Source organism: Hemitrygon akajei, chromosome 5 (genome assembly GCF_048418815.1).
Source record: "Hemitrygon akajei chromosome 5, sHemAka1.3, whole genome shotgun sequence".
NCBI lineage: Eukaryota > Metazoa > Chordata > Chondrichthyes > Myliobatiformes > Dasyatidae > Hemitrygon > Hemitrygon akajei.
In genome coordinates this window covers 646,105-661,925 of record NC_133128.1, presented here as the reverse complement: position 1 = coordinate 661,925, position 15,821 = coordinate 646,105, and the positions used below count along the sequence as shown (strand labels likewise).

At 42.5% G+C, this 15,821-nt stretch overlaps 1 protein-coding gene across 4 annotated transcripts in view; it reads right to left on the bottom strand.

Annotated features, from left to right (window-relative positions):
• Window positions 1-15,821, bottom strand: part of pknox1.1 (pbx/knotted 1 homeobox 1.1) — a 228,454-nt gene that overhangs the window by 176,322 nt on the left and 36,311 nt on the right. The window contains exon 2 of one of the 4 annotated variants that reach the window (XM_073044730.1): window positions 6,294-6,349. The exons of the other annotated variants lie outside the window; for them this stretch is intronic. Within the exon in view, the coding sequence (XP_072900831.1) occupies window positions 6,294-6,296 (3 nt within the window). The 5' untranslated portion in view covers window positions 6,297-6,349. The remainder of the gene's footprint in view (window positions 1-6,293; window positions 6,350-15,821) is intronic. 4 annotated transcript variants of the gene reach the window in all.

Here is a 15,821-nt window from a genome sequence, read left to right as displayed (position 1 = left end):
TGTATTGCACTGAACTGCTGCTGCTAAGTTAACAAATTTCACATCACATGCTGGTGATAATAAACCTGATTCTGATTCTGAACCCTCTCCAGTGTCAGAAAATCCTTTCTTAGATAAGGAGCCCAAAATTGCTCACAATACAACAGCGCTTTATAAAGCCTAAACATTACATCCTTGTACTAGTCCTCTTGAAATGAATGCTAACATTGCATTTCCCTTCATCGCCACTCACTCAAACTGCAAATTAACTTTTAGGGAATCCGGCACAAGCACTCCCAAGTCACTTTGCGCCTCGGATTTTTGAATTTTCTCTCCATTTAGAAAATATTCTACCTTTTTTATTTTCTCTACAGAAATGCATACTATATACCATCTGCCACTTCTTTGTCCATTATCCTAATCTGTCTAAGTCTTTCTGTAGCCTCTTTACTTCTTCAAAATTACCTCCCCCTCCATCTATCTTCATAACATCTGCAAACTTTGTAACAAAGCCATCAATTCCATCATCCAAGTCATTGACATTTAACATAAAAAGAAGCGGTCCCAACACAGACCCTGCAGAACGCCAGTAGTCACCGCAGCCAATCAGAAAAGGCTCCCTTTATTCCCACTCTTTGCCTCCTGCCAATCAGACACTGATTTATATACTGGAATCTTTCCTCTAATATCATGGGCTCGTAGCTGGTTAAGAAGCCTCATGTGTGGCATTTTGTCAAAGGCCTTCTGAAAATCCAAGTACACATCAACTGATTCTTATTTGTCTATCCTGCTTGATATTTCTTCAAAGAATTCCAACAGACTGTCAACCAAGATGGTGCCTGACAGTTTTTTATATTGTGTTTTTTTTTTGCCTAATCTTTCTTGTTTTTTTGCACTGGGAGGATGATTTGAGGATCAATGTGACTGTTTCCGTTTTCATTTATTTTTTTGTCCAGGAGAAGGGATTTGGGGAGTTGATGTGTCTGTTCTGTTTTTCTGTTTTCTTTGTGCAGGGAGGGGGGACTTGGAGGATGATGGTCATGTTGCCTTTCTTTTCTTTCAAGGTTTCATGGTTACCCAGAGAAGAAGAATATTAGATTTGTATAGTTTCATAATAAATGAACCTTTGGAGTAACATTTGCAATGTTGCAGTCTTCTGGAACAATTCCAGAATCTAATGATTAGAACCATAGAACATTACAGCACAGAAACAGGCCTTTTGGCCCTTCTTGGCTGTGCCGAGCCATTTTTCTGCCTAGTGCCACTGACCTGCACCTGCATCATATCCCTCCATACACCTCTCATCCATGTACCTGTCCAAGTTATTCTTAAATGTTAAAAGTGAGCCCACATTAGTGAAACATGGTTGCAGGAGCGTTGTGATTGGCAACTAAATATTCCTGGATTTCGTTGCTTCAGGTGTGATAGAATCAGAGGGGCAAGAGGAGGTGGTGTTGCATTGCTTGTCAGAGAAAATATTACAGCGGTGTTCTGGCAGGATAGATTAGAGGGATTGTCTAGGGACACTATTTAGGTGGAATTGAGGAATGGGAAAAGTGTAGTAACACTTATAGAGGTGTATTTTAGACCACCTAATGGGGAGCAAGAATTGGAGGAGCAAATTTGTAAGGAGATAGCAGATATTTGTAGTAAGCACAGGGTTGTGATTGTGGGAGATTTTAATTTTCCACACATAGACTGGGAAGCAAATACTGTAAAAGGGCTAGATGGCTTGGAGTTTGTAAAATGTGTGCAGGAAAGTTTTTTGCAGCAATACATAGAGGTACCAACTAGAGAAGCGGCAGTGTTGGATCTCCTGTTAGGGAATGAGATAGGACAGGTGACGGAGTATGTGTTGGGGAGCACTTCGGGTCCAGTGATCACAATGCCATTAGTTTCAATATAATTATGGAGAAGGATAGGACTGGACACAGGGTTGAGCTTTTTGATTGGAGAAAGGCTAACTTTGAGGAGATGCAAAAGGATTTAGAAGGAGTGGATTGAGACAATTTGTTTTATGGGAAGGATGTAATGGAGAAATAGAGTTCATTTAAAGGTGAAATTTTGAGGGTACAGAATCAATTAGGGAAGTTATGGAAACTATGACAATTAAAGAGGAGGAAGTGCTGGCACTTTTAGGGAACATAAAAGTGGATAAATCTCCGGGTCCTGTCAGGATATTCTCTAGGACCTTGAGGGAAGTTAGTTTAGAAATAGCAGGGGCTCTTACAGAAATGTTTCAAATGTTATTACAAACGGGAATGGTGCCGGAAGATTGGCATATTGCTCATGTGGTTCCCATTGTTTAAAAAAGGGTTCTAAGAGTAAACCTAGCAATTATAGGCCAGTCAGTTTGACGTCAGTGGTGGGTAAATTAATGGAAAGTATTCTTAGAGATGGTATATATAATTATCTGGATGGACAAGGTCTGATTAGGAACAGTCAACATGGATTTGTGCATGGAAGGTCATGTTTGACAAATTGAATTTTTTGAAGAGGTTACTACGAAAGTTGACTAGGGTAAAGCAGTGGATGTTGTCTATATGGACTTCAGTAAGGCCTTTGAAAAGGTTCCGCATGGAAGGTTAGTTAGGAAGGTTCAATCGTTAGGTATTAATATTGAAGTAGTGAAATGGATTCAACAGTGGCTGGATGGGAGATGCCACAGAGTAGTGGTGGATAACTGTTTGTCAGGTTGGAGGCCAGTGACTAGTGGTGTGCCTCAGGGATCTGTACTGGGTCCAATGTTGTTTGTCATATACATTAATGATCTGGATGATGGGGTGGTAAATTGGATTAGTAAGTATGCAGATGATACTAAGATAGGTGGCGTTGTGGATAATGAAGTAGGTTTTCAAAGCTTGCAGAGAGATTGAGCCCAGTTAGAAGAGTGGGCTGAAAGATGGCAGATGGAGTTTAATGCTGATAAGTGTGAGGTGCTACATTTTGGTAGAAATAATCAAAATAGGACATACATGGTAAATGGTAAGGCATTGAGGAATGCAGTAGAACAGAGTGATCTAGGAATAATGGTGCATAGTTCCCTGAAGTTGGAATCTCATGTGGATAGGGTGTTGAAGAAAGCTTTTGGTATGCTGGCCTTTATAAATCAGAGCATTGAGTATAGGAGTTGGGATGTAATGTTAAAATTGTACAAGGCATTGGTGAGGCCAAATTTGGAGTATTGTGTACAGTTCTGGTCATCGAATTATAGGAAAGATGTCAACAAAATAGAGAGAGTACAGAGGAGATTTACTAGAATGTTACCTGGGTTTCATCACCTAAGTTACAGACAAAGGTTGAACAAGGTCTTCATTCTTGAGGCATAGAAGGTTGAGGGGGGACTTGATAGAGGTATTTAAAATTATGAGGGGGATAGATAGAGTTGACGGGGATAGGCTTTTTCCATTGAGAGTAGGGGAGATTCAAACAAGAGGACATGAGTTGACAGTTACGGGACAAAAGTTTAGGGGTAACACGAGGGGGAATTTCTTTACTCAGAGAATGGTAGCTGTGTGGAACGAGCTGTAGAAGTGGTAGAGGCAGGTTCGATATTGTCATTTAAAGTAAACTTGGATAAGTATATGGACAGGAAAGGAATGGAGGGTTATGGGCTGAGTGCAGGTCGGTGGGACTAGGTGAGAGTAAGTGTTCGGCACGGACTAGGAGGGCTGAGATGGCCTGTTTCCGTGCTGTAATTGTTATATGGTTATACATTTACAACTTCATCTGGCAGCTCATTCCACACTCCCACCACTCTCTGTGTGAAGAAGCCCCCCATGTTCCCTTTAAGCTTTTCCCCTTTCACCCTTAACCCATGTCCTCTGGCTTTTTTCTCCCCTAGCCTTAGTGGAAAAAGCCTGTTTGCATTCACTCTATCTATACCCATCATAAATTTATATACCTCTATCAAGTCTCCCCTCATTCTTCTACGCTCCAGTGAATAAAGTCCTGATCTAATCAACCTTTCTCTGTAACTCAGTTTCTCAGGTCCCGACAACATCCTTGTAAACCTTCTCTGTCTGCACTCTTTTAACCTTATTAATATCCTTCCTGTAATTCAGTGACCAAAACTTACACAATACTCCAAGTGCTGCCGACAAAAAAACCTTACAGAGGGTGGTTAGGGGAGCAGAGAAGGTTATTGGGATCTCCCTACCTTCTGTCCAAGACCTCTTTCAGAGTCGCTGCCTCTGGAAGACACGGTACATCATTAAAGGCCCCTCACACCCTCTCCATAAACTGTTTGTTCTTCTGCCATCAGGCAAACGTTACAGGAGCATCAAAACAAAAACCACAAGGCTACTAAACAGCTTCCTCCCACAGGCAGTCAGACTGCTAAATAGCTGCTCTACCTGACTCTGCTTTGGACACTTTTAACTTGCACTGGACACTTTTAACTTGATTTTAACCGACATGTGGCTGCTGTGTTTTACTATTTATTATTGTGTTTACTATTTGTTGCATTTGTTATGTTATGATTGCACTTGCCCCTGGGGAACGCTGTCTCATTCTGTCCTGCAGAGCTGATGTATGGTTGGAATGACAATAAAGTTTTTGAATCTTAAATCAAATTCGGCCTCACCAATGCCTTATAGAACCTCACCATAAGAACCTTCCAACTCTTACACTCAATACTTTGATTTATAAAGGCCAATGCACCAAAAGCTCTCTTTACCACCCTATATACCTGTGACGCCACTTTTAGGGAATTATGTATCTGTGTTCCAGATCTGTCTGTTCTACTGCATTCCTCAGTGTCCTACCATTTACCTTGTACGTTCTACCTTGGTTTGTGCATCCAAAGTGCAATACCTCACACTTGTCCGCATTAAATTCCATCTGCAATTTTTCTGCCCATTCCTCCAACTGATCCAAATCCCTTTGCAAACTTTGAAAACCTTCCTCACTGTTCACTACACCTCCAATTTTTGTATCAGCAGCAAATTTGCTGATCCAATTTGCCACATTATCATCCAGATCATTGATATAGATGACAAATAACAATGGACCCAGCACTGATCCCTGTGGCACACCACTAGTCACGGGCCTCCACTCCGAGTAGCAATCCTCCACTACCACGCTCTGGCTTCTTCCATTGAGCCAATGTCTAATCCAATTTACTACCTCTCCATGTATACCTAGCGACTGAATCTTCCTAACTAACCTCCCATGTGGGACCTTGTCAAAGGCCTTACTGAAGTCCATGAATACAACATCCACTGCCTTCCCTTCATCCATTTTCCTGATAACTTCCTCGAAAAACTCTAGTAGATTGGTTAAACATGACCTACCTCGCACAAAGCCATGCTGACTGTTTCTAATAAGTCCCTGTCTATCCAAATACTTGTAGATCCTATCCCCTAGTATTCCTTCCAATAATTTACCTACTACCGATGTCAAACTTACCGGCCTATAATTTCCCGGCTTACGTTTTGAGCCTTTTTTAAACAACGGAACTACATGAGCTATCCTCCAATCATCTGGCACCTGACCCATGGATATCGACATTTTAAATATTTCTGCCAGGGACCCTGCAATTTCAACACTAGTCTCCTTCAAGGTCCGAGGGAATACCCTGTCAGGTCCTGGGGATTTATCTACTCTGATTTGCCTCAAGACAGAAAGTACCTCCTCCTCTTTAATCTGTATAAGTTCCATGGCCTCCCTATTTGTTTGCCTTGTTTCCATAGACTCCATTCCAGTTTCCTTAGTAAATACAGATGCAAAAAACCCATTTAATATCTCTCCCATTTCCTTTGGTTCCATACATAGCCGGCCACTCTGATCTTCAAGAGGACCAATTTTATCCCTTACTGTCCTTTTGCTCTTAACATACCTGTAGAAGCTCTTAAGATTATCCTTCACCCTGACTGCCAAAGCAACCTCATGTCTTCTTTTAGCCCTCCTGATTTCTTTCCTAAGTATTTTCTTACTCTTTTTATACTCCTCAAGTTATCTTATTTCCTCCCTGTTGCCTATACATGTTATACATCTCTCTCTTCTTATCAGAGTTCCAACATCCCTCAAGAACCAAGGTTCCTTATTCTTATTCATTTTGCCTTTAACCTGACAGCTGAAGGTTTTGCCATGGCCCTCACAGTCCTCCGACCTAAACATCATCCAAAATCTGTGGATAGACCTCAAAAGGCCAGTGCATGCAAGACGGCCCAAGAGTCTAATAGAACTAGAAGCCTTTTGCAAGGAAGAATTGGCAAAAATCCCCCTAACAAGAATTGAAAGACTCTTAGCTGGCTACGGAAAGCATTTATAAGCTTTAATACTTGCCAAAGAGGTTGCTACTAAGTACTGACCATGCATGGTGCCCAAACTTTGCTTCGGGCCCTTTTCCTTTTTTGCTATTTTGAAACTGTAAAAGATGGAAATAAAAAAAGTAATCTTGCTTAAAATATTAAAGAAATGTGTCATCTTTAACTCTATGCCTTTAGGAAATCAGGGCATTATTTACCCACTTATCTATTCCCAGTAACAGAAATTTTGACTAGGGGTGCCCGAACTTTTGCATGCCACTGTACAGGCCTCCCAACAGTAGCTGGGATGTGGACCACAGATTACAACAGGAAATAGGAAAGGCATTTCAAAGAGGCAAGTTATGATAGTCATGGAAGATTTCGACTTACAGGTTGATTGGGAAAATCAGGTTGGAAATGGATCTCAAGAGAGTGAGTTTGTTGAATGCCTAAGAGATGGTTTTTTAGAGCAGTTTGCCATTGAGTCTACTAAGGGATCAACTATATTGCACTGGGTGTTATGCAATGAACTGGAGGTCATTAAGGAGCTAAAGGTAAAAGAACACTTTGGTGGCAGTGATCACAATATGACTGAATTCAACTTGAAATCTGAGAGGGAGAAAGTAAAGTCTGATGTAGCAGAGTTTCAGTGGAGTAAGGGAAATTACAGTGGTATGAGAGAGAAATTGGGCCAAAGTAAATTGGAAAGAGATGCTGTCAGGGATGTCAGCAGAGCAGCAATGGCGTGAGCTTCTGACAAAAATGAGGAAGGTGCAGGATAGGTGTATTCCAAAAACAAAGAATCAGAATCAGGTTTATTATCACCGGCATGTGAGGCAGCAGTTCAATGCAATACATAATATAGAAGAGGGGGAAAAATAATAAATTAATAAGTAAATCAATTATAGTATATGTATATTGAATAGATTAAAAATGGTGCAAAAAACCAGAAATAATATACATTAAAAAAGTGAGGTAGTATTCACGGGTTCAACGTCCATTTAGGAATCGGATGGCAGAGGCGAAGAAGCTGTTCCTGAATCACTGAGTGTGTGCCTTCAGGCTTCTGTACCTCCTACCTGATGGTAACAGTGAGAAAATGGCATGCCCTGGGTGCTGGAGGCCCTTAATAATGGACTCTGCCTTTCTGAGACACTGCTCCTTGAAGATGTCTTGGGTACTTTGTAGGCTAGTACCCAAGATGGAGTAGACTAAATTTAGCAGCTACTTTTAGTCCTGTGCAGTAGCCACAACCCACCCCCCCACCAGACCAGACAGTGATGCAGCCTGTCATAATGCTCTCCACGGTACATGTATAGAAGTTTTTGATGTTTTTCAGTGTATTTGTTGACATACCAAATCTCTTCAAAATCCTAATGTAGTTGCTGTCTTGCCTTCTTTATAATTGCATCAATATGTTGGGACCAGGTTAGATCCTCAGAGATCTTGACACCCAGGAACTTGAAACTGCTCACTCTCTCCACTTCTGATCCTTCTATGAGAGTTGGTATATGTTTCTTTGTCTTACCCTTCCTGAAGTTCACAATCAGTTCTTTCATCTTACTGATGTTGAGTGGAAGATTGTTGCTGCAACACCATTACACTAGTTGGCATATCTCGCTCCTATACGGCCTCTCATCTCATTCTGAACAATGGTTGTATCATCAGCAAATTTGTGGATGATAATTGAGCTATGCCTAGCCACACAATCGTGAGTATAGAGAGAGTAGAGCAGTAGGCTAAGCACACATCCAAATATTCAAATGGCAAAATAGTACAACCGTGGCTGTCTAGGGAAGTCAAAGTTAATGTAAAAACAAAAGAGAGGGCGTACAACAAAGCAAAAATGAGTGGGTGATTTAGGATTAGGAAGATTTAAAAACCTACAGGGATCAACTAAAAGAATCATTAGGAGGGAAAAGATGAAATATGAAAGCAAGCTAGCAAACAATATAAAATTGGATAATAAGAACTTTCTCAAGTATATAAAAAAATAAAAGAGAGATAACAGTAGATATAGGACCACTTGAAAATTAGGCCAGAAAAATAATAACGGCAGACAGGGAAATGACAGATGAACTAAATGTGTATTTTGCATCAGTCTTCACTGTAGAAGACACTAACAGTGTGCCAGATGCTGAAGGGTGTGAGGGAAGAGAAGTGACTGCAGTTACTATTACAAGAGAGAAGATGCTCCAAAAGCTGAAAGACCCAAGGGTACATAAGTGACCCAGCTCAGATGAACTACACCCAAGGGTTCTGAAGAAGGTAGTGGTAGAGATTGTGGAGGCATTAGTAATGATCTGTCAAAAAACATTGGAGTCTGGAATAGTGCCAGAGGACTAGAAAATTTCAAATGTCACTCCACTCTTTAAGAAAAGAGTAAGGGAGCAGAAAGGAAATTACAGACCAGTTAGCCTAACTTTAGTGGTTGGGGAGATATTAGAGTCAATACGTAAGGATGAGGTGATGGAGTACTTGGTGACTCAGGACAAGACAGGACAAAGTCAGCATGGTTTCCCTCATGGAAAATCCTGCCTGACAAATGAACCTGTTGAAATTCTTTGAGGAGACTACAAGTAGGATAGATAAAGGGGATGCAGTGGATGTTGTATATTTGGACTTTTAGAAGGTTATTGACAGGGTGCCACACATAAGGCTGCTTACTAAGTTAAGAGCCCGTGGTATTACAGAGAAGTTACTGGCGCGGTTAAAGCATTGGCTGATTGGAAGGAGACAACAAGTGGGAGTAAAAAGATCCTTTTCTGGTTGGCTGCCAGTGACTAGTGGTGTTCTGCAGGATTTGGTGTTGGGTCTGCTGCTTTTTATGCTGTGTATCAATGATTTAGATGATGGAATAGATAGCCTTGTTGCCAAGTTTGCAGGTAGTACAAGATTGGTGGAGGGTAAGGTAGTGTTGAGGAAACAGTTAGGCTGCAGAAGGACTTAGACAGATTAGGAGAATGGACAAGAGAGTGGCAAATGAAATACAATGTTGGAAAATGCATGGTCATGTACTTTGGTAGTAGAAATAAATGTGCAGACTATTTTCTAAATGGGGAGAAAATCCAAAAATCTGAAATGCAAAGGCACTTGGGAGTCCTTGTACAGAACACCCTGAAGGTTAACTTGCAGGTAGTCAGTGGTGAAGAAGCAAATGCAATGTTAGCATTCATTTCAAGAGAAGGGATGTGATGCTGAAGCTTTATAAGGCATTGGTGAGGCTTTACCTTGAGTATTGTGAACAGTCATTTAAGAAAATATGTGCTGGCATTGAAGAGAGTTCAGAGGAGAATGAAAAAGTTACCATATGACGAACGTTTGATGGTTCTGTGTCTGTATCTGCTGGAATTTAGGACGAGGGGGGGATCTCACTGAAACCTTTTGAATGTTGAAAGGCTTAGACTGAGTAGATGTGGAAAGGATATTTCCTATGGTGGGGGACTTGGACAAGAGGGCACAGCCTCAGGATAGAGGGGCATCCATTTAAAACAGAGATATTGAGATATTTCCTTAGCCAGAGGGTGGTGAATTTGTGGAATTTATTACCACAGGCAGCTGTGAAGGCCAGGTCTTTGGGTATATATTTAAGGCAGAGCTTGAAAGGTTCTTGATTGGACATGGCATTAAAGATTACGGGGAGAATGCTGGGGAGTGGGACTAAGGAGAGGAAAAAAGGAGCAGCCATGATTGCATAGTGGAGCAGACTCGATGGGCCAAATGCCCTAATTCTGCTCCTGTATCTTATGGTCTTCCTCTTTGGGATGTATATATCCTGTGCTCTCCGAATTGCTTCCAGAAATTTCAGCCATTGCTGCTCTGCCGTCATTCCTGCCAGTGTTGTTTTCTAATCAAATTTGGCAAACTCCTCTCTCATGCTTCTGTAATTCCTTTTACTCCACTGTAATACTGATACATCTGACTTTAGCTTCTCTTTCTCAAATTTCAGGATGAATTTGAGCATGTTATGACCACTTCCCCAAGGATTCTTTTACTTTAAGCTCTGTAATCAAATCTGGGTCATCACATAACACGCAGGCTGGAATAGCTGGTCCCCTAGTGGCTCGACCACAAGCTGCTCTAAAAAGCTGTCTCGTAGGCATCCTAGAAATTCACTCTCATGGAATCAAGCAACAACCTGATTTTCCCAATTTATTTGCATATTAAAATACCCCATGGATATTGTAACAGTGCTGATTTGGCATGCATTTTATTTTTTCCGCTGTAATTTGTAGACTACATCCTTACCTCTGCTTGGGAATCTGTATATAACTTCCATCAGGTTCTTTTTAGCTTTGCAATTCCTTAGTTCTACCCAATTGATTCACCACCTTCTGACCCGATGTTACCTCTTTCTAATGACGGTTTCATTTTTTACCAACAGTGCAACACCAGCCCCTCTGCCTCCCTGCCTGCCCTTTCGATACAATGTGTATCCTTCAACGTTAAGCTCCCAGCTACAATCTTCTTTCAGCCAGGAGTCAATGATGCCCACATCAAACATGCCAATTTCTAACGGTGCTACAAGTTCATCGATCTTATTCCATATAATGCGTGCATTCAAATGGAACACCTTCAGTCTTGTATTCATCCTTTTCAATTTTGTCCATCTTTACATTGCAACTCCATTTTTGCCCTGTCATCAGCATCTCCTTGTAGAAGCCTCACTACACACTGTCTTCGTCTGTAAACCAACTACCTCATCATCAGAACTATCACTCCAGTTCCCATCCTCTGCAAAATTAGTTTGACTAGGGACAGTCAACATTTGCTTTGACCATGCTCCACAACTGCTGGACTAAGTGTGCAAATGCAGGAGGGGACTATGTTGAAAAATAAATGTGCTAGGTTTTCTAAAATTGACTCCTTCTACCTTAAACCACGAACTTATCAATCACCCCTTGTATACCTGTCCAGGAGTCTCTTAAAAGGCCTTTCTTGTATCCGCTTCCACCACTGTCACTGCCAGCCCATTCCATGCAATCACCACTCTCTGCGTAAAAAACTTACCCCTGACATCTCCTCTGTACCCACTTCCAAGCACCTTAAAACTATGCCCATTCGTATTAGCCATTTCGGCCCTGGGAAAAAGCCTCTGACTATCCACACGATCAATGCCTCTCATCATCTTATACACCTCTATCAGGTCACCTCATCCTCCGTCACTCCAAGGAGAAAAGGCCAAGTTCACTCAACCTATTTTCATAAGGCATGCTCCCCAAACCAGACAACATCTTTGTAAATCTCCCCTGCACCCTTCTATAGTTTCCACATCCCATAGTAAGGTGACCAGAACTGAGCAGAGTACTCCAAGTGGGGTCTGACCAGGGTCCAATATTGCTGTAACATTACCTCTTGGCTCTTGAACTCAATCCCACGGTTGAAGAGGGCCAATACACCATATGCCTTCTTAACCACAAAGTCAACCTATGCAGCTGCTCTGAGCGTCCTATGGACTCGCACCCCAAGATCCCTCTGATCCTCCACACTGCCAAGAGTCTTACCATTAATACTATATTCTGCCATCATATTTGACCTACAAAAATGAACCACTTTGCACTTATCTGGGTTGAACTCCATCTACCACTTCTTAGCCCAGTTTTGCATCCTATCAATGTCCTGCTGTAACCTCTGACAGCCCTCCACACTATCCACAACACCTCCAACCTTTGTAACTCCAAACTTAATAACCCATCCCTCTACATCCTCATCTAGGTCATTTATAAAAATCATGAAGAGTAAGAGTCCCAGAACAGATCCCTGAGGAACACCACTGGTGACCAACCTCCATGCAGAATATGACCCGTCTACAGCCACTCTTTCCCTTCTGTGGGCAAGCCAGTTCTGGATACACAAAGCAATGTCCCCTTGGATCCCTTGCCTCCTTACTTTCTCGATAATCCTTGCATAGGGTACCTTATCAAATGCCTTGCTGAAATCCATATATACTACATCTACTACTCTTCCTTCATCAATGAGTTTATTCACATCCTCAAAAAATTCAATCAGGTTTGTAAGGCATGACCTGCCCTTGACAAAGCCATGCTGACTATTCCCAATCATATTATGCCTCTCCAAATGTTCATAAATCCTGCCTTTCAGGATCTTCTCCATCAACTCACCAAGCACTGAAGTATGACTCACTGGTCTGTAATTTCCCAGAGTATCTCTACTCCCTTTCTTGACTAAGGGAACAACATCTACAACGATCCAATCCACCGGAACCTCTCCCGTCCCCATTGATGATGCAAAGATCTTTGGCAGATGCTCAGCAATCTCCTCCCTCGCCTCCCACAGTAGCCTGGGGTATGTCTCGTCCAGTCTTGGTGACTTGTCCAACTTGATGCTTTCCAAAAGCACCAGCACATCCTCTTTCATAATGTCTATACAGTCGGCCCTCCTTATCTGCGAGAGATCGGTTCCAGGACCCCTCGCGGATACCAAAATTCACAGATGCTCAAGTCCCTTATTCAACCTGTCTCAATGCGGTGGACCTTAGGACCCAGTGGAACTCCAGACCTTATTTAACCTGTCTCAGTGCGGTGGACATTAGGACCAGGCAGCAAAGATCTAAATCCGCAGTGTTTTTGTTCACGAAAATAATCACAATCGCGTTGAAAATAAAGTGGAAATAATAAAGCGATCGGAAAGAGGTGAAACGCCATCGGTCATTGGAAAAGCATTAGGCTACGTCGGTCAATGATTGGAACAATTTTAAAGGATAAAGTGAGAAAGACTCTGCCCAGATGAAAGCTACAATTATTACTAAGCAACGCAGTGGTTTTAATTATTGGGTTTTGGGTTTTTGATCCTCCACATCAACCAGGCATGGTGGAGAGCGCACTCGGGAGCAATCTGTCACTAGATCGAACTTGGGAACTTCTGTTCCTGAGCCTGGTGCTGAAACATACGTTCTTATGTGTTTTATATGCATAGAAAGGTAAAATGTATACTATATACTAAGACAAACGTTTGACTAACTGACGCTAAATAAAACCGAATGTACCTGTTCTGACTTACTTAGTAAGAGAACTTCCGATTTTTTTCGATCCTGATCCACAATAACCCACGCACATCCTCCCGTATACTTTAAATCATCTTTAGATTATTTATAATACCTAATACAATGTAAATACTATGTAAAACAGTTGTTATACTGCATTGTTTAGGGAATAATGACGAAAATAAAAGTCTGTACATGCTTGAACAAGTGCTGGAAGAGCACTTCTGGGTTTTTGTGATTCATGGTTGGTTGAATTCGCGCATGCGTCTGATTGCGTTGGTTGAATTTTGGGGAAATTAAAATCTCCCATCATGACAACCCAGTTATTATTGCACCCTGTTACGATTGGGTGGTCTATAAAAAAAACACCCATTAAAGTTGTTGACCCCTTCCTGTTTCTAGCTTCTACTGACAGACTCAGTAGACAATCCCTCCATGACTTCCTCCTTTCCTGCAGACGTGTCACTATCTTTGGTCAGCAGTGCCACACCCCCACCTCTTTTGCCTCCCTCCCTCTCTGTCCTTTCTGAAACATCTAAAGCCTGGCACTCTAAGTAGCCATTTCTGCCTTTGAGCCATCCAAGTCTCTGTAATGGCCACAACATCATAGCTCCAAGCACCAATCCACGCTCTAAACTCATCTGCTTTGTTCATGATACTCCTTGCATTAAAATAGACACATCTCAAACTATCACTCTGAGCGCATCCTTTCTCCATCCCCTGCCAATCATCCCTCTCACATTGCCTACAAGCTGCAGAAAAAAAGCATGAAGGAGGCGTGGGATGGGATGAAGATCATCACCGGATGCGGTGCAAAGCGGGGGGCGAACATAAGTGGAGATGTGGAGAAAGCGAACCAGCTGAACAACTTCTTCAACAGGTTCGACAGCTCAATCTCATCCTCACCGCAGAAATCCACACCAGGCTTACTTCCCTCACAGGAAAATAGCCACTCACAGGAGACCTTGCCCACGCCCAGGATTACGGCTGCACAGGTGGAAGGTCAACTGAGGAAGATCTGTACCAGCAAGGCGGCTGGACCGGATGGAGTTTCCCCACGATTACTGAGGGCCTGTGCGACTGAGCTGGGAGAACCACTACAGCGCATCTTCAACATGAGCCTGGAGCAGAGAAGAGTACCCAGACAGTGGAAAACATCCTGTATTGTCCCGGTACCGAAGAAACCACAACCAAAGGAGTTGAATGACTTCAGACCTGTTGCCTTGACGTCGCACGTGATGAAGACCATGGAGCGGCTGATAATACAGAATCTGAGGCCACAAACCAGGCACGCCCAGGATCCTCTTCAGTTTGCGTATAAGGAGAAGGTGGGAGTGGAGGATGCTATCACGTATTTGCTGCACAAATCACTCTCTCACCTAGATGGGGTCAGTTGTGCTGTGAGGATTACATTCCTTGACTTCTCTAGTGCCTTTAACACCATCCAGCCCAAGATCTTAAGGCACAAACTAACGGAGATGGGAGTAGACTCTCACATGGTGGATTGGATAGTGGACTACTTGACAGATAGACCTCAGTATGTGCGGTTACATCAGACTTCCAATATAACTCGGAGTCCTGCCATGTGCAGAAGTTCGCTGATGACACGGCCATAGTGGGGTGTGTCAGGAATGGACAGGAGGAGGAGTATAGGAAACTGATACAGGACTTTGTGATATGGTGCAACTCAAACTACCTGCGTCTCAATATCACCAAGACCAAGGAGATGGTGGTGGACTTTAGGAGATCTAGGCCTCATATGGAGCCAGTGATCATTAATGGAGAATGTGTGGAGCAGGTTAAGACCTACAAGTATCTGGGAGTACAGTTAGACGAGAAGCTAGACTGGACTGCCAACACAGATGCCTTGTGCAGGAAGGCACAGAGTCGACTGTACTTCCTAAGACGGTTGGCGTCATTCAATGTCTGTAGTGAGATGCTGAAGATGTTCTATAGGTCAGTTGTGGAGAGCGCCCTCTTCTTTGTGGTGGCGTGTTGGGGAGGAAGCATTAAGAAGAGGGACGCCTCACGTCTTAATAAGCTGGTAAGGAAGGCGGGCTCTGTCGTGGGCAAAGTACTGGAGAGTGTAACATCGGTAGCTGAGCGAAGGGCGCTGAGTAGGCTACGGTCAATTATGGATAACTCTGAACATCCTCTACAAAGCACCATCCAGAGACAGAGAAGCAGTTTCAGCGACAGGTTACTATCGATGCAATGCTCCTCAGACAGGATGAAGAGGTCAATACTCCCCAATGCCATTAGGCTTTACAATTCTACCGCCAGGACTTAAGAACTTTTTAAAAGCTATTATTAATGCTTTTTGAGATAGTGATTTAGATGCATATCATATTTTTTTACTGAGTTAAGTATTGTATGTAATTAGTTTTGCTACAACAAGTGTATGGGACATTGGAAAAAAGTTGAATTTCCCCATGGGGATGAATAAAGTATCTATCTATCTATCTATCTCTATTTGCGAGCCATCCACCCCTTCCTCCATCTCTTCAGTTCGGGTCCCACCCCACAGCAACTCTAGTTTAAACTCTCACAATAGCCTTAGCAAACCTCCCTGCCAGGACATTGGTCCC